Genomic DNA, 19,973 nt, shown 5'->3' on the forward strand with positions numbered 1-19,973 from the left:
GGCATAGTGCTTTTATCCATGATACTGGCTTCATATTTGCCTAAATACAAGCAATTTTTTTAACTTTTAGCCTCTTGGATTTATTTTGTTTCCTGTGTAGTTCTTCTATTTTCATCAAATAATTTTACAAGTTTTCTGCAGTTCAAATTACAGGCCACTCTGTAGGTATCTTCTTCAGTAACATATATGTTCAATAAGTTGAGTAATAAATAGCTTTCATTAAAACAGTGTATTTCTGGGCATTCATGTGAAGGGGAACCCTAAGTAAGTAAAGTCATTTTATCACTGAATCTTTATCATTTCTTTGCTAGGAAGGGCTATCAGACATTTCATGATTGTGTCTAGTAGTCAGAGAATAATAAATGTCCTCCTTACGATGTCTGTGGAGACGCAAGTTGTGTCCCTGTGTAATTAGTGTGCATGCTTACAGTTTCAAACAGATAAAATAGTTCATTTTCACCATTCATTATGAGAAATATGTATTAATTTTGTAGATCAATCTTCCATCATCTGCCATTTTTTAAGCAAACATCTGCCATTTCCATTCTAGTTATATAATAGGTCATATAGAGAATCTTAACACATAAAACTAAGTAGATTTTGCAAAGTCAAACAAAAATCAAATTAGGACATCCAGTCTTAAAAATAAGTTTGGGAACAGTTGATGACATAGTATTACCATTACTACTAATTTAAATTATTTAATATTAACTATGAACATGAAAGCACTTTATATGCATTATCTCATTGAATCCTTAAAACAGTTCTATGAAGTAGAAAGTTTTCTGCATTTTACACATAAGAAAACTAAACCCATAGAAGGTTATACACCAAGTGGGTTGTGGAATCTAACCTAGGAAGTCCGTTTATTGGGCCCATATTCTGGGCAATATTCTAACTTAAACATCTATACGATTATGAAAGTGTATTAAAAAGGCGTAGACATGGAAGATAGAATGCCTTAATAAAGGTAAAAGATAAAGCAGTCAGAAGTCTTGGAGATGGTATTGGGATAAAATAAAAGTACGTACGTAATAGCACTGCCAATAAAAATGTCAAATTAGTATAGGATTTGGATGATACATGAAAATTAATTGTTATGACCAAAGACATCATTTGAGGAAATCTGGAAAAGTCACAGATAGAGGTGGATATACTTGTAAACCGACAGATTACATTTTGGGTTGAGCCTGTGCATTTTGTCAGTGGGCAGCCAACTAGGAATGTCTTTCTCCACTGCATTCCCAGGATACAGAGTGTTGGGGGGAAAGTTAGAGGAAACCCACAGTCATTTTGAGATGTGCCTGACATGGGTGGCCAGACAATTGTTGATAGAATCTTTTAATTGCAATTATTTTTGTTACAACTTTTGACAACATTAAAAACACATAATGCTTTTGTATGCTTTGACAATACTTCTTGGATGAAATAAACTATAAAGTTCATTTTTTCCTTCCTTTACTGTTTCGAAACATACATTAAAAGCCAATACCATGCCTAGGGTTAACAAGGAATATAATATTATATTTTGTACAAAATCTTAACTAAATATTCAAAGTATAAAATGAGAAGAGAGTGAGTATAGATTCTTGGAGAAAAAGACAAAACCAATTTACCTATTTAGCAGTATACACCTTTTTCTGGCCATGGAGGAGAATCTTAACGTCAATCTTTCTCTGTTTTGTTTTCATTAGAATATGTGTAATTAAAAAAAAAATTAACTTGGATTTTTATTTCTCCTCAAAATTCTTTTACTCATTCCCAACTCTTCGGTACTGTTTCTTCAGTCTGTGCAGGAGACAAACATTCAACAGCCCATGTTTTAATAAGATAATCCATGTTGGATTTGATAAGGAGCCACTTGACATCATTATAGACCAAGAAAGGTGGAAATATAGGTCAATAGTCATTTCCTTGTTTCCTACAGAAAATAAATGACTTAATACATGATAGTAATCTTTCTTCTCTCTAGGCACAGAGGACCAGTGATGTTATTTCATTATGTATTCCATTCAGTGTTCTGGATGTGTTTTTTTTATTACTATTCACATGATTTTCATAAAGGGAAATGGCCAATGAATATGTTAATGTATAAGAACCTTAAACTTGTACTTTGGCAAATATCTATTCAATTTTTTTGTTAAGTTTTGATAACCATGAAAGTTTGCAAAACATAAACTCTGGAGACCATATTAGTCAAAGTAGAGTTAATTCTTGTCTTGAATATGTAGCTACTAAAATGACTTGTTTATATATTTTTTCCCTCTATTTCAACCAAACTTGCATGTTTTCTGAATTGTCTTATATATCTATGATAGGATTTGAACATCCTCAGCTTAAGAGAAATCTTCCTCTGTATGTAACAGATCCTGAATAAGCAAATACAGAGGGTGCCAAAAAACTGTATACACATTTTAAGAAAGGAAAAAACTGTGTTAATTGTAATACTCAATATATACCAATAACAAAAGATGAATACAAGTCATGTTTGACTTCTGCAATTACAAGAGGTGCTCAAAGTGTTTACCGTCAGCATCAGACAATTCTGATTATGAAGAATTACTGCTTGAGCATAGATAATATCTCTTAAAATGTGTATACATTTTTTTGGCACCTGCGGTATATACTGAAATTATACAATATACCCAAATATTCCTGTATTTTAGAGTGTGGTAGATCTGCTAACGGATAATGGAGGAATATATGACATGGTTGGCTTTTTCTCCTGGGCTTCGTGCCTCAACCTTCATATACAATCTGGAAAAATCAATGCCATCCTTGACACTTCCTCCTCCTTGTATACCATCAAAGCCTGTTCATTCTTCCTTGAATATTTTTCCTCCTCTTTATTCCCACTGCTACCGCCTTAGGTCAAGCCCTTACCACCTTCCCCTGTGATATTGTGGTGGTCTATGAACTGGTTGCACTCCGTTCTGCATCAAATCCCCTATGTTTATAAGCCATCTTCCAAATTAATTCTGCTGCTGTCTTTCTAGTAAACACAAAGCTTAAACACGTTATGCTTTTGCTTCATAAGCCTTCAGCACTCCCCATTGCTGCCTGTTGGGTAAAACTCAAACTCGTTTCTTCCTCATTTACCTCAAGGTGCCTTGTGGCAGGGAGCCTTTCTCTCTTGTTCCCTTGTACCCCTAACAGCTAGCACATAGCAGGCATTAAAGAAATCTTTGTGAATGAATAAATGAATTACTATAACATATAAGGCCCTTTGCTACCTAACCCCAAGTTACCTATCTGGTGTCACCTGCAGTTTCTTCAATGAACACTATGCACCAAATCCTTTATTATTCTTCACAAATATGGGGGATTTCATAGCCCTAAGACTGTATGTATGCTCTTTCCATCTGTCTGTCAATAACCATCAGTCACCTAAGTCAGACCCTGGAGAAGGAATTGATTATATATCTGTCAGTATTTCTTCTGTTTATCAACCCAATAAATGTTTCCTGAGCACATACTGCTACATGTTGGATGCTATTATTATTTGGGAATAAGGATACTGCTACCGTGTTTCTCCGAAAATAAGACCTAACCAGAAAATAAACCCTAGCATGATTTTTCAGGATGACGTCCCCTGAACACAAGCCGTAATGCGTCTTTTGGAGCAAACCTTAATATAAGACCCAGTCTTATTTTTGGGGAAAAACGGTATGAACAAAAAGACAAAGTCATGGCCCTCCTGGAACTATCATTCTAATGTAATAGCAAATAGAGAATTTGTCAGGTAGTGATGAATACAAAGGTGGAACAGAATATACAGAGGCCTAGCGGAGAGAGCATGGTTGAGTTGCAGCCTGAGCAGAATGGTAGCAAGGGGGGGTCGGCTAACTGGTTCAAGGCACATTGGATAAATGGTTAGAGGTACCCGCTGCAGGGGAAGGTAAGGATTCCAGAAGGACTGTGACGCTATTTCCCTTCAGTGTATCTGTACTCGATGTGCTTTGCCTTGCCGCTCCCACTTCAGCCCTGGCTCCCAGCATTTTGTTATATCAGGAGTTTGGGGCACACTAGCCCACGTGGCTTGGACAGTTCTGGGCTCATACAGCTTTGCAGCTAAAGTCACAGTATCCAGGTCATTATAGAAAATAGTTAGTAGTCCCAGAGTTAGATTACCTAGTGTTTTCATAACCTTGGGCAGATTACTTAATCTCTGTGAACCTGAATTTTCTTGTCTAAAATGGAGATAGTTTTTTTAAAAAAGGTTTTGGGAGGACAGAATGACTAGAATGAAACTCTGTACAACTTTCTTTTGTCCACTGATATATCCTAAATACCTAGATAGTACCTGGTACTCAGTAAAATATGTCTTTAATAAATCAGTGACTGAGCAAATGAATGACGTAATGAATGTAAAGCCCATGAAATGATACCTGGTACATAAGTGCTCAGTAAATCGTAGGTATTATAGTTGTTAATGTTATTTTTTTAAATTATGAGACCCCGTGATCCCATTGTGGTTGTGTTGCAAGTGTAACTGTCTGTGTATGGGGCCCGTGTACTGCCTTGGCCCTTCTGTCCAGGCACGTGGTGCCTGGTTGCCATACGGAGGTGTGTGTGCCCACAGAAGGAGGCCTAGGGTGTGTGGTAGCGTCCTGATTCTGTCTCCTTCTGTCCTCCAGCTCTGGTCTCTCCGGGGGCTAGGCTCTCAGAATTAGTTTCTGCTACTCCTATTTCGTGGAGGGAATCTTATTTCTGGCTTCCTTTTCAGAATTGAACTCACTTCTCTCATATATATATACATTTAAGAGATATAATCGACATACATTATTACCGTGTTTCCCTGAAAATAAGACCTTGCTGGATAATCAGCTCTAATGCGTCTTTTGGAGCAAAAATTCATATAAGACCCAGCCTTATTGTATGTTAGTTTCAAGTGTATAACGTAAGGATTAGATGTTTGTATGTAGTTAAATGATAACCATAACAGGTCTAGTTATCATCTGTCATCCATCACTGGTCATACATAGTTACAGATTTTTTTTTTTCTTGGGATGAGAACTTTTAATATCCATTCTCTTAACAATCTTGAAATATAAATTACAGTGTTATTAACTATACTCACCGTGCTGTATATTACCTCCCCATGACTTATTTTATAACTGGAAGTTTGGCTTTTTGACCACCTTCGCTCACTACCCACACACACATACAGCCCCCCCCCCTCCCCGGCACCCACCTATCTGTTCTCTCTATCTGTGAGCTCAGTTTTTGTTTGTTTGTGTTTTAAGATTCCACTTATAAGTGAGATCATACGGTATTTGTCTTTCTCTGTCTGACTTAACTTCACTTAGCATAATATCCTTTAGGTCCAACCTCGTTTTTGCAAATAGCAAGATTTCCTTCTTTGTTTATGGCTGAGTTATTCTCTTATCTTTACACGACACCGAGGATCACTTGTGAGCCCTTCCTGATACGCCAATATCTGCCCCTACGTGTTAGAACTCTCCCTGGAATGTTAATACTGCCCAGTTGAACTGAACTTTTGCCTTTCCTCTTTAGGGTTTGGTTGGTGGTAGGTTGGCACTTCTCGGGCCATATTTTTTTCTCGTTTTTGACCTGGTTTCTGTTCTCCAGCCCCTGGCTTGCGCCCATTGTCTCGAATGTGCCTCATGGTTCATGAATACGGCGCAGATAGACTGAGATGGTTGTGGCATAGCAGAGACCCTCACTGTTCCATGTTCATGGAAAGATTTGGCCAACTCACAACCCCCAAGTATGTGCAGCTCTTCAGAATATGAATGACAAAAATAATTTTTTTACAGTTTGTGTTAATGCTAGGGTGGAAGGCATTATTCAGAAGGTCAGATCATATTTCTAAAATATTAACATGAACTATACATGGTAGTGATAATTTAGAACTTTACCAACATAGGAAATAAAATGATTTTTGCTATCAGGAGAATATAATTACTGCATTGCACTCACAGTTTTACTAGTCTTTATGAGAGATAATTCCATGTGTCAGTGTGCGATATTTATGGAAGGGTTGTGTTTTTGAGACTGAAGACAAATATTTCAGAATTAGGTATATATTGATCATTGAAACCACTGAAGGGAATTTAAGTTGAGAGTCCCAATAGTTTGGCTCTTAGTTCTGCCAATAAAATGTGGTCATTGATGTGATATCCACTTTCCCATCCTGTAAAGTAATGAAAGATGAAAGACTGGGTTAGAATAGCAAAGTGTATAATTGAGCTGATGTTTGTTTTGTACCATTTTAGGTACTTTGATTATGCATATACCCTCTACAAAATGACTAATCAGTTCGAGGATATATGAGCTTAGGAAAATATACTTTCACACTTTCACTAAATCTGTAAGTGATTGTAAATTATGTGTGACGTCCAAATATGTCTTTATTGAGTATAAAATGTAGAAGGTGAAGTTCCTATATCATCGAAGTGTATGAAACTCTTGTGAAAATATTGAAAGAGCCACCAAGGATATGAATATTTTCAAAACACTAGGTAGCAGATGAGATTACCATAGATTTTTCTGGATGTTGACACCTGGATGGTCTGACATGCTAAATTAATTATGAGATATTTCCAGGATAGGAATGTATAATAATATCATACCAAAGAAATTTGTTGAAAGCTTGATTTAAAGAAAAAAAAAAAAGTGTGAAATAGCTTTGAAACCAGGGGCTTATTTGACTCCGTATTATAACCCAAAATGTTGATTCTCATCTTGTGACCTTGGACAGTTTAACCTCCTTATGTCTCACATGCTTCGTCTTCAGATAATACAGCTTTGACCTCTTGGGTTGCTGTAAGCACAGAATCTGGTTCATAGTAAATATACAAATGGTAGGTGTTATGTTTGTTACTAAGAATAATAAAATAATCACTGTTTCATGCTACTATGTGATTTGTTGAATAGCGATAGATCACTGAAACGATTGGCTGAGTATAATTCCAATCTGTTAGGTTTGTTTATCCTTACCTATAAAGAGCAAAAAGAATTCACTGATTCTCTTGCATTTCAGCACAAGTTTTGGGGTTGGGGTAAAACAGTTATGTTTTCTCAAAAAAAAAACAAACGACCTATTAGTTGGTTGGACTGGTATATCTGTGGTAAAGACTTGAAACAAATTGCTATTATTGTTTTTATTGTTGTTGTTAAGGTAGAGGTGACTCAAGAAAGGGGAGAGGAGTTGACTTTTCTAAGAAGCAGCTTTTTTTTTTTTTTTAAGGAGGGCGCACCTCACAGTGGCCCATGTGGGGATCAAACCAGCAACCTTGGTGTTATCAGCACCACGCTCTAACCAACTGAGCTAACCGGCCACCCCTCTAAGAAGCATTTTTTAAGCAAAAGCCTAATTTCCTTGTAATCTGATTAATTTGCTTTTTCAATAGGAAAATGTACTCCAAAGATAATACTTTTAACCATTTAGCATGCTGGCATTATAAACCTTTACGAATATTCTGTGAAAGTTCTTAATCAACTTGGTGCAATGAATCCTGAATTGCTGCTCATATGTCCCTTGCATTACTGACGCGGGTATGAATGGAGACAATTGATATTTCTCATCCCTTGTAACTGAACATGAAGATTTAAGGTGGATATATAATTAAATGATCATGTCCTGTACCTCGAGACATCAAAACACCAGTAGATATTTTTGGCTTATGAAGGAAAATCTTATTTAAAATTAGGTCTATTGAATATTGACTAGGTGGCTCTTTATTACCCAATTGTGCAAACTGGATGACTGACTCCCAGTCAGGAGGAGGGAGAGGAAAAGACCTGCATTAAGGGAGTAGGAGGGCAGATTGTAGTGGTTGACCTGGAAAGTCATCCCTGCCTGTTCTGTTTTTACGAGATATGGTCATTGAGCATCAGTCCCTTTCTTCCTGTATATTCTATTCAAAATATTTTGATCTGGTAAGATCAATAACGGTTGTGTTTTTATAGCTTTTGACTAGGAGAGTTACAGTTGTGTTGCCAAATCTTATTGGGCAAATAGGAATATCCAGAGTACCATTTTCATTCAATTCACATGTAATTGGTCACTAGCCAACTAATAAATCTGATGTGAATATGTGCTTTAATTGGTAACATTTACTCATAAAAAAAATAGCATGGGTGTATACGTGTGTATACCTGTGTATTTGAATATATGCACACATATGAATTATATAGGGTTGTATAATATCAAAATGTTTGTTACAACATAAATATACAAAGAGTACCATGTCACTACAGTTGATGACTGTGTAATTTTATTTACCTCTTGGGAATCAATTGAGCTTTTGATTCCATAGCAAATGTGTTTTGATTAAGATCGTGGCAAGATATGTTTGACAGCAATTTGAACTTATTAGAGTTTATTACATATTTAAAGTCTACAGTCAACTGAGATTGTATGTATCTGATTTTAGTTTAGAGAGATAAATCTATCAATATTTTGTTCCAAGCACTGTATCCTCACTGCTGTACAATTACCATGCACTCTATAAAAACCAAGTGCCTTCCTGGATGCTCTGGAATATGTTGTGATGCTCAGTGCTTATGTTTATGCTAAACAGGGTTAGAATGATGAATGCAGAGATTAATATGCTTTATACATATTTACGATACGACTTTCAGGCATATGTACAGATTGAATCTGCACTTGTTGAAAGAATTTAATAGTTAAGGATTGGTTGTTTAGCTGTGAATATTGTTATTTATGGTATTTATTATGGTTGTGGCTTTGGATGATCAGGAAAAGAAATATTTCCAGGGAAAACTTAATTTCTTAAACAATTTTTGAAAATATGGTTTATTTTTTCACGTTCACAAGAAACTAATATGTACATCCTGTTTTTAATCATGTAGAATTATTCGAGAACAACAGTTAAAAGAAAACCATCATGAAAATGCAGTGATATTGAAATGTGCTCAATGGAACATGGACTCAGTTAGGTTTTCATGATGTATCAGTTTTTAACCTCAAAGACTGTGGTTAGCTTGCATTTTTTTAAATTAGTAAGTTTATCAGAGCCAGTGAGGAAAATGGTTAAAGTGTATCAGTTGTAAATTGGTACAAAGCACTAAAAGGGACATTAGCCTCTAATCAGATTCTAACAGTTCATTAAACCTGCCTTTCCAGAATCGCTCTTTGTCTTTTTCCCTCCTTTGCAAGGCATCTTCTTCCCTTTTCGTCTGAACAAGACCTCCTCTGGGTAGGAAGCAATATCAACTCATTCTTCATTGTCTACCAACCAAACAGCCTACAGGATGCTTTGTTAAGGGAGATTCTGGGCTGCTGTGAAAAGCAGGGCAGTTGAGGGCTGGTTGCTGCAGGAAGGTTTTCCTGAGACTAGATGGTGGCAAGCCAAGCTCACTGCTTCTAACTGCAGAAGCAAGTGACACATTAGGATTTGAGATGCATGCCTGATGTGTAAACTCACCAGCCTCCATGAAAGGATTCTAAGCTTGGAACAAATTAACTGAGCTCGTCAGTAATGCCACAATTCCTTCAGCTCTAAGCTATCTATTAGGATACAATATCCCTAAAAAATATAGACAAGTTAAAAGCAAAAATTTGAAAAATAAATGTACTCTGAAATTTTAATAGTATTTTACGTTTCTAAGAAAAAAAAACATGACATTAATTTGTATTCTTTTTATTACCTGATAGACTAGGTAGCATGGAATTTTTAAGTGCTCATTAGTTAACTCTAGAGTAAATTTGCTTTTTCTTCTTGTTGATTTTTCCAAGCAAATATTTGTGATAAGAGGCCCTCTAAATTTTATTTATTAAAGTATTATTCTTAAACAAAAAGAGGAGTTAAGAAATAGAAATAATTAGAGCTTCCTTATACTGCACTCTGTTAGTATTATTTGGTGATAAAAACGTTTAGTTTGTGATTTTTTTGAAGTGGAAGTTGTTTTTATTTAACGGTTTATTTTGTAGAAAAGCAACTACTGTATGAAAGGCGGAAATCCTGAAGGTTTAGAAATGATATCAAACTTTGTCACCACGTGGGCAAAATATTTAGAAACAAATCTTCTTTGGATAAGACCACTTTAGTGTCGTATGGTTACTCTATAAGTGAGCCAAAGAACCATTCTAAAAGCTCAGTCAAATTTAGTCATTTCAGTTTCTCAGTTTTGTCAGTAGATGAGGGTAAGGTTGGCATTCTAAACGTGTTTTAAAACATGAGCTTGATTTTAGCCTTAAGCAAACACTGATATGTGGCTTTCTGACTCCCTTCATAGGTTATTGACTTCAGAAAGTCCCTAAAGCAGTGAAAATTAGTAGAAAATAACCTTGGCTTAATCTTTTTATAAATGTAGTTTGAAATTATATTAAGCCACCATAGAAATAAGGTTTTCCTTTCAAGAGATGTCTAATTGAGCCAAACATATACTAGAACAAACAAAAAAATTGTTATTTATTCTTTGGTTGTGACTTCAGTTTAATAATTTACCCTTAATCCAAGATTTATGTTAGTTGTTTTTAAATATTTGGGGTTGATATGTAAGAATTTTCATTTGATCAGAATTACCATGATACCAAAATTCAGTGTGTCTAGAATTATATTATCTTGACTTTTAAATATTTAGACTTTGACAATAATATGTGAGTCTATAAATCATTTTTATCTATTTTTCTCCTTTATGGATTTCTGTATGCAGTACAACCTCCAGAACTAAGGAAGAGAGAAACGTGCTTTATATTTCCTTACACTCTTGGAAAAGTGTGATGAATTATTCCAGCCCCATATAAATTAATGTAAGGTTTCCTTACTCCAGTTTATTACAGTTTGACCTCCAACCCTGAGGTCAGAGATTCAGACTGATTAATTCAACTTCTTCGTCGTTATTTCAAATGAAAGTTCAAAATGAGGAGATAATTGGTTACGCTGATATTCTCAATTAATTGTACTTCATTGTTAAAAAATTAGGTTAGCAGTACTAAATGTACTACAATGAAGGAAGACTGTACCAGATGTCCTCTTTGGAATGCTTTAAAGCTGAACTTCCCTCTGTCTCTTTTTTATTCTCAGAATTTCAACACCTTTGAGAACAGAATGTTAATGCTTAATGGGATGCCGGCAGTTAGAGTCAAAACAGAGCTTTTGGAATCTGAACAAGAGGTAAGCAGAAGTTTCTGAGATGCCCCACCCCCCTTCTCTTTATGATACTGGCAATCATTTCCAGAGCATCCTGATGTTGGCAGAACAGATTTTCTCTCGAGTAAAAATCATCTGAGACTCTGGTTGATTTCTCACTCATTTGCAACCTCAAATATTACTAACTTGGAAAAGATCACTTTCTGAAATTAGGAAGGTACAGTAACTTTATAAGAACCATATGACTATTTAAATTGGTGCATGTTTTGAAAAGCGAATAAAAATCCAAAGCAAAGAGGAAGTATTAAAAACAAAAGAGGAATATAACCTCAATGTCAGAATAGCTTTGTTCTTTCTTAGGAAATCACAGAGCCCAGATATGGGAATGACACTCTTTGTTGGGTGGATTTCTCTGCTGACATTTGTATTTCTCCTTTTTCACTCCATAAGGAGAGGGGACAGTTGATGAACTTGAGGTCAGTGAGTCTGAAAAGCACACATACAAGCGAAAGAAAGCTTATTTAACAGTGTATAGGCAAATTGACCAAATAATTTATGGTTAGAAAATAAAAGGGCTTATGAGCACAGCTAGATCTTTTTTGAAAAAGATGATGGCGATTTTATAATTGTTAACATTTACAGCTTCACTAGTTGAAATCATCATAAGGGTAGTGTGATTGCTTGCAGCATTAGCTGACCATGTTTTGTAGTTAAGAAAACAAGCATTGCTAGTGTAGCTGAGTGCACACTGCCTACCTATCTTATTAAACCACCACCGTGGTGGCAATACAGATGAACGAAAAAAGGACATACATACCTAACCTTAATCTTATTAGTGTATGTCTTATTTAAAAAAAAAAAATCAAAACTAAACAGCGCTATTTTGTCATTGAACCATCAAAAGAAAATTTAAGTAAAATGTACTTACTGTTATAAAAATCAGTGTGCGTGCATTCATCTGGGATCTCATTCAAAGGGTTAGGAGACTGTTGTACCAAAAAAGATTTCTAATGAGGACATTCAAAGGCATGGATCTGGATGGTAGCTTGTAGAGGGTTTCTCCAATAACTTCCTCATTCCTGAGCAATGTGTCACAGGGTGTGTGTCATCGCAATATATATTTCTCCTCTTCAGTACAAGCCTGTGTCTGAAACAGACCTTGTAGAGGATATCATTGTAGAGGATATCATTTTACCTTTATGTTCAGTGTTGATTGTCATAGCTCTGAAATGAACTTTGTGGACTGTGTCAATCCGTAAAACAACTCTACAGTTGTCTACATGATGTGCTGACTCACTCGCATAGATTCACCCCAAGACTTAAGCGATAGAGCATCATGGAGAAAAGACTATGTAGCAGTTATTAACATTATTTGTTCAGTGTAGATAAACCTTAAGAGAAAGTTATGTTTTCACCTTGATTTTCTAGCCTGACTCATCAAGTTAAACTCGATATCCTCCAAACTCAGTAGTTCTTACCTTTTTTTTGTTTGTTTGTTTAACATAACCAAGGACTTGTTTTATTGCTTTGGAGTGCTGCTGTTTTTTGTTTGTTTGTTTAAACCTAAACTCACTAGTATCAGTTTAATGGAATAATACATTCTGCACAACCCATGTTTACTTTTAACAAATGATACAGACCATAACATCTCATTCAGAGAGGATAACCTTTGTTTTCCACTGCTGATGGAAAAGTGAAAAAGCATGGTATATTTCACAATGCCTTTTAATTTCACAATACATGTGTTTTTCGACTTGAATATCTGTAAGTATACTCAAGTCATGCATGTTGAAGGAAGGTGAAAAAGCACAGACAAGTCAGAAAATATGTCTGGGCCAGTAGTCAAAGTCAGGAAAATGTATTGTCACCAGGCCTGGGAATTTTTAATGATATCTAAATACTTTTTTCTCCTTTGCCATCATTTTTCAGTTTTAAGATAAGGTTTGTATGAAACATTTAGGTGCACAAAAAACAAATGCCAATATTCCCAGGGGTTTTACAGGGTGAATAAGAACCTCATGTCACATTATTTATAGATAGTGTTTTTCTGTCCTCAAATAGGGATATGAAAAATTGCGGGTTCATACTTAATACCTGTTTCTACTTAATGCCTGTTTCTACGTAATGCCTGATCATTAAAATCAATCTCTCTCCTTGTGAATGGAGCTGATGTTGGTATTTTAACCCTAATTTAGATTGTATATGTTGGAGAGAAGTAGGAACTTGATTTCATTCTTTTTCTTAGTTTTCTGTGTACTTCTTAAATATATGACAGACATATCTCATTCTGTTTTACTGTAAAACTTCAAGAGAAGCAGCCGGCAGTGTTTCATGAAATGTATTATGGCAGCTACTTACACAATACAATAGTTTGTATTTATTTGTAATTCTTTAAATCAACTCTTCTTTAAAATTGGAGATAAAATCTATAATTTTAGTGAAGCTCATTCAATCACTTTACTAGAGTTTTTCATTGGAGATAATGGGATGGGTGACATACTATATAATTTCAGAATCGCAGAACTACTTTCAGATAAAGAGTGCTAGAATTCTGAAGATATTTTCAATTCAACTTTACAGGACTCTTTCCTCATTTACTATTACGGCTGTTGGAAGTTTGATTTGTCATAAGAAAATGTAAACATAGCGGTGAAATTAAAAATCACATGGAAGATCGTTGGCTTTTGAAAAAGATGAGACATGTTAGTTAAATGAACAAAAAGTTAGAGAAATGCATCTGTGCGTCACAATAATGAATGAGCAGGCCGGCAATTTGCTATACTCTGTTATCACTCTGTAAACCCTAGTTTTGACACTGTTCATAAGACACAGACTTTAACCTCCGGTCTTTAGGGGAAGAAGAATTGGTCTCCCTTTCTGGCTACCGCAGCATTGTAAAGATACCCGTGTGCTACTTGACACGGGCCTCATGCTTCAGCGCACCGCGAAGGCGTATGTTTGTTCCCTCCTTCTTACTATAAATAGTCCCTTAGGTTTTGGGCTGTCAGCAGGCCGCTACGTGCCCCCCACCCCACCCCTCCAGGGAATGCAGGACCTGATGAGTATTTTTCAGAGCTTAAAGAAAGACTATGAAACAGGCCTAGGTTAGCCACTCTGTGTATATGGTCATGTTTCTTCAATCAGATTATAAATGCTTAAAAGGCAAGAACTATTGCTTAGATTTTTTTCTAGTAGTTCTTGGCACATGGTAAGTGCTCAGTAAGTACTTGGTTCATTCAACTTGTCCAGGAATTATAATTGGCTTGGTGAAAAATATGGACCCAGTCAATGGCTAGTTATAAACCTGCTCTGTCTGTCTCATAGGGTTGTTGTGAACATAAAAATTGGAAGCGCTGGGAATAACCGTTCTCATTGGAGGCAGAGGTCTGGTCTTCATCTTGTACCCATGTGACCTGGATAGATATGGTGGCATATTGACACCAACTCTGTGTGCCTTCCTTGTGTGTGGCATTCTCTGATTCGTGCACTCATAATTTTGTGATATCTAAATAGACTGTTACTGCAGCCACCTGGAATGTGACTTCAGTTTTCTTCAGGCTTATCAGGAGTACAGCACACGCTGCTCAGCAGTCCATGGGAAGGGCATGAGCTCTTGTGATATACTTCAGGGGCACAGCAAGGAGGATGGTGATGGCTTTGTCTGTGACCTTTGGTGCTTGTGTCCTGCAGTTACAAGAGCTTCCCTGATGCTGTCAGCCTTTCGGTGTTCTAACATGTTATTAAGCAAAGGACTAACGCAGGTAGAAGAGCACTGGAACTATTATACCCAGAGATGAGTCAGTATGCCGAGAAAGGATACTGCCTCAAAGACGGGAAATGGGATTTTATTCCTGGCCCTGCAGCTTCCCAGAGGCTTTGGGAGGTTACTTCGTATCTCCAGGCCTTTAGGTCCTCACCTGTACAGTGGGGATGTTGGAGATGCGGTCTTCCCAAGTTCAGTCTGACATTCTAATGGGCAAGGAATGAGAGAAAGCATTTTTGATTACAAGTTTAATAATCCTGCTACAATAAGCTACCTGTGTGTGGAAGTAGAAATGCATAGACATTAAAGAGAGACAGACCTGAGTTCAAATGCTTGCTCAGCCAGGTGCCAGCAGTGTGTGTCACATTTGGTCTCCATCTGCTTATTTCTCCTCACTTAAAAGTGAAATGAACTACCCAGCCTCACAAGAGCTTTCGGCATATGGTGGGTGCTGAATAAATATTCTCCTTATGAAGAAAAATGGATGAAAATGGCCCCATTGCTTCAGTTTCTATTGCTGCAATTTTCATAAGGTATTTGGTAGAGATTTTAACATCGATGTTAATTTATGATTCTAAAAGTAGACTTACGGTAAATCTCAAAATGGAACCCTTATTTATTATTTGAATTTTTTTTTTTAAGATCTTTTTTTTTTTTTTTTTTTTTTAATTGGGGAAGGAGAACAGGACTTTATTGGGGAACAGTGTGTACTTCCAGGATTTTTTTTATTTTCCAAGTCAAGTTGTTGTCCTTTCAATCTTAGTTCAGCTTCAAGTTGTTGTCCTTTCAGTCTTAGTTGTGGAGGGCACAGCTCAGCTCCAGGTCCAGTTGTCGTTGCTAGTTGCAGGGGGCGCAGCCCACCATCCCTTGTGGGAGTTGAACCGGCAACCTTGTGATTGAGAGGACGCGCTCCGACCAACTGAGCCATCTGGGAGCTCAGCGGCAGCTCAGTTCAAGCTGCCATGTTCAATCTTTAGTTGCAGGGGGTGCTGCCCATCATACCCTGCGGGACTCGAGGAATTGAACTGGCAACTTTGTGGTTTAGAGCCCACTGGCCCATGTGGGAATCGAACTGGCAGCCTTCGGAGTTAGGAGCATGGAGCTCTAACCGCCTGAGCCACTGGGCCGGCCCATTATTTGAATTTTTATTTAAGCACATCTGAGGAAATGTTTCAAATTCTGATTAGATTTTATCTTGTGAAAAATAATGAAGCCAGAGATCAATTACTAAATTAACATAAAAATGACATATTTTCGTGTGATGCTGGTTATTTGGCCACAATTTTTTAGAGTTCTGAGTTTATACACTTTGAGGATACTTCTTGATGTATTTACAAATGAAATGATTAAATGTCTTGGATTTGTTGCAAATTAAAATGGAGGAAAGAATGAATGGGTATAGAAATAAGATTTGTCATGATTCCATCATTATCGAAGCTGGGTGATGGGTACCAGACAACTTGTTTAACTCTTCTGCCTAATTTTGTATATGTTTGAAATTCTTTAAAGTAACATATTTTTAAAAAGAAGAAAAGTGCTCTCTAAATAAAAGTATAAAAAAAATACATAGGCACAGAGGTGTCCGAGGGAGACAGGAAAGAAACACTCCTCACTTAATCACCCTCACTGTTTGTTTTCTAAGGCATCTGCCATAGGGAAGGTGCTGACCTGAGTCCATTCACCAACGACAATAGTGGTGAAGCCCTTGCTTACTTCATCTCTCTGTTCTCTTGTAGAGTCAGGTGCTCTTCTGATCCTTGGGCTGGTGAATAGAGACGTGGTAATAAGTTGGCAGAGAGAGAGAGAGAGAGATGGAGTGAGATGTGGTGTTTTGCTAATTTAAAGTGCTCCATACAGTCAGTAATTAATTGCATGGTCAAAGACCCCTCTGTGTTCATTGGAGAGCCCAACGTCTCTTTCCCACAGCCATGTAGCTGCGAAGGGTATAGGTATGGGTAGCAGACAGGTATAGGTTCAAGTGTGTTCTCCATGGCTTCCTAGCAGAAAATACCAGTCCTGGTCAGACCAGAGATACCTCTGAGCTCCCTAACTTTAGAGGTCGGGCAAAAGAGCATAGTGGTTTTTTCCTGAAGGGAGCATGTAGGAACTTTTGCAAACCATTCTACAGGACATTCGGAACAAGGCATAAGTCATAAGTCATTGAGGACATTTCTGTATCACAAAGAACTGATGAGCATCAATCAGTAAGCCAATTCTGTTGTAACTTCCTTAAGAGCAGAGCTGTGCTGTATGTTTCTCGTTATTCTTCATTATCCCCGCACAAGGAGTTTCTAGATCGGCAGGGCTCAATAAATAGTGATTGATTCAGATGCTGTTTATTGGGAGAGCCAGTTGTAGAATTTGATTTTGAGACAGGTGCTGTTTTGGAAACGGCCAATTCTTAGGCTTAATAAAGAAATAGACAGGTGTAAGTTTTGTAGCTGAATGTAGACACGTGCTATAGAATGCTTATTTAAGACAGGCAGTTAATTATAAATTAGCAGCTTTGGGCGGGGTGGGGTGGGAGGGAAGGGAACCCAACTACAAACCTAACTTTTTCTGTTCCTCCGTGAACCACTACGTTTAATTTAACAAAGATTTAATATACCTCTGTGTAAAAGCGTTGTTACTTTAATGACTTTATCAGAAGAGAGGAAAGGCATTGTAAAAATGCCGCTTGAATTACCCTTTAACAGAACCTCATTATTACCTCCCCTACTGTGGAACAGGAGTCAACGTAGCCAGTAAATTGGTAGAATTATCTTAGACATACAAATTTGCTTATCATTTAATATTCTCTGATGACCCACTGTTTGAGATGTTTTGATCTGTAGTGAAGTCACTACATGGCTTCAAAGAAAAACATTTGCAGAATCTGTGTCATTGCTAATATGAGAAGACCATTTTTTTAAAAGCAGAAGAAAATATATCTGCACTTGCAAATCTTATGTTTTATGGAAGAGATGTCCTCCACTGAAGAAACAGAGTTAGACTGATTTTAATAATGTCAGAATGGCCAATAAATGTATTAATAGAAAGAATTGAAAATCAATGAGCTGTGATAGTAATTACAGATAGTACCCAAGGGAAATATAGCAGGCAGACAAATCCTCTCCCTAGGGGCCTGCCCTGGGCAAAGCTATGAAGTCGATAATTCTGCCCTCCTTCTTTCCCATTAGTAATGCACTTTCTTCTTCAACTTCATTCTCCTCCACCCACAATTCAGACACCCGACCTCTATGCTGTAATGGTTCACTGTACCAAGAGATGACCAGTTTTAACTGCAGTCTCATTAACTGAGTAGAATGTAAAATGCTATTCTTTCCAAGAGTTACGTATTTGCATTTTTAAAGGGTCAGTGCTTTGTAAAAAGGAACGCTGCTTAAAAAAATTTCATGCCCTTAATAATTTGGGAATTTTGATTTGGGGGAAATTAACCATTCTAGAATATTTCAGCTTATGCGTGATCATGTTCTTCATTTACTAGTCTTTGCAGCAGAATAAAAAAAAAAAAAAAATAGACCATGAAGTAGGCATGTATTTCTCTCTATCAAGATGTGTTTTCTTGTGCTAATATTTGCATACTGATTCACAGTTTATAAAATACCTCAGAAATACATCTTATTTAACCCTTAGAGGACTTTTGCTTTTGGCCACAAGGGATTAACTGCTATGGGAATTGACCTCCCATCATAAACAACTAGAAAACCGGACAAATTATATGGAGTGTTTTTTACATATTGGACAAAACAGTTAATGACTGATCCTTGGGAGCAGGGCAGAAGAGGCGGTGAGTTCTGTGGTGGCCTCAGCCTGCTGCCTGGGGGCAAAGCAGGGAGAAAGAAGCCAAACTGGGCCTAGCAGTTACACTGAGTTAAGCAGGCAGGGATTGGAATTTGGAGAGGTTAAGGCAACTAATTTTTAAGGGAACTGTAACAAAGAGAAATGAGTTGTACAAAGAAAGGTCTCTGGAGAACGTTAGAGTGGTCTCCTTAAGGGTTTCCTGAGTAATGATCTGCCTGTATTTGGAGGAAGGCAAGGAAAGGACAAGAAATCCAATAGGCTGAACAATCCTTAGAGCGCCCATAAAGTTCACACAAACCGTAATGGAGAGACCTCTTTATATGTGGGGCATTTGGTAGAGATCTCAGAAGGATCAGAGCTTAGTAATGGGGCTGAATTAGTCTCAATAGTCTGGTCTGACCCTAGCCAGGACAGACCTGGGGAGCAAGACGTGAAAGGATCCAACTGATCAGCAAGTTACTTAATTGTGCCAGAACCAAATCCAACACTCCAAGGGAGACAAGATCTTGCCCTCAGTAACGTAAAAGTCACAGTTTCTGGCATTTGATGAAAATTGATCAACTTGATCAGATACAGAGAAAAAAGACTGAGAAAATAAACAGAGCCTCAGCTACCTATGGAATAATGTCCAGTTGCCTAATTACATGTACAGTTGGACTCTCAGGAGGTGTCAGAAAAACTTTTTGAAGAAGTAATGGCTAGACATTATCCAAATGTGCAAAACTATAAATCCGCAACTCCAAGATGTTCATTCATTGAGCCCCAAGCAGAAGAAACCACACCAAAGCTTATAATAATCAATTGATGACAACAATGGAAAGTAGCCTTAAAAACAGTGGGAGGGGAAGGGGGCAATATACCTGACATACAGAAATCAGACTTGGTATCAAGACACCTTCAGGACAGAAGAACTTTCTTAGGTAGAAGAAAAGGGTCACTAGATACAAATTTGCATCTACACAGGAAGTGAGGAGCACTCAAAATGATAAATATCTAGGCAAATATAAAAGATTTTAAGAATCATTTTTATTAAAGGAAAAAATAATAACTTACATTATGGAGTTTATAACGTATATTGAATGAAATGAGTAACAACAGTAAAATATCAGAGAATGGATGACATATACTGTTGTATGTAGGAAGTGGTATGGTTTTATTTGAAGGTAGACTGTGTTAAATTAAAGGTATATAATGTAAATTCTAGAGCAACCACACACACACACACACACACACACACACACCCCCCCCCCACACACACACACACACAACCAACCAAGTATAGTTAATCAGTGGTGGAGAGAAACTGGAAACATTTTTAAAAT

The 19,973-nt window shown here is 37.0% G+C and overlaps 1 protein-coding gene across 17 annotated transcripts in view; it reads left to right on the forward strand.

The window, feature by feature from the left end:
- Positions 1-19,973, forward strand: part of KLF12 (KLF transcription factor 12) — a 511,676-nt gene that overhangs the window by 270,867 nt on the left and 220,836 nt on the right. For 15 of the 17 annotated variants that reach the window (XM_074329362.2, XM_074329360.2, XM_074329363.2 and 12 more), the window contains one exon: positions 11,019-11,108. The exons of the other annotated variants lie outside the window; for them this stretch is intronic. In XM_074329362.2, coding sequence (XP_074185463.1) covers positions 11,019-11,108 — 90 coding nt within the window. The remainder of the gene's footprint in view (positions 1-11,018; positions 11,109-19,973) is intronic. 17 annotated transcript variants of the gene reach the window in all.

Source organism: Rhinolophus sinicus, chromosome 16, assembly GCF_057876585.1.
Source record: "Rhinolophus sinicus isolate RSI-liver-muscle chromosome 16, RSI-T2T, whole genome shotgun sequence".
In the NCBI taxonomy this organism is placed as follows: Eukaryota; Metazoa; Chordata; class Mammalia; order Chiroptera; family Rhinolophidae; genus Rhinolophus; species Rhinolophus sinicus.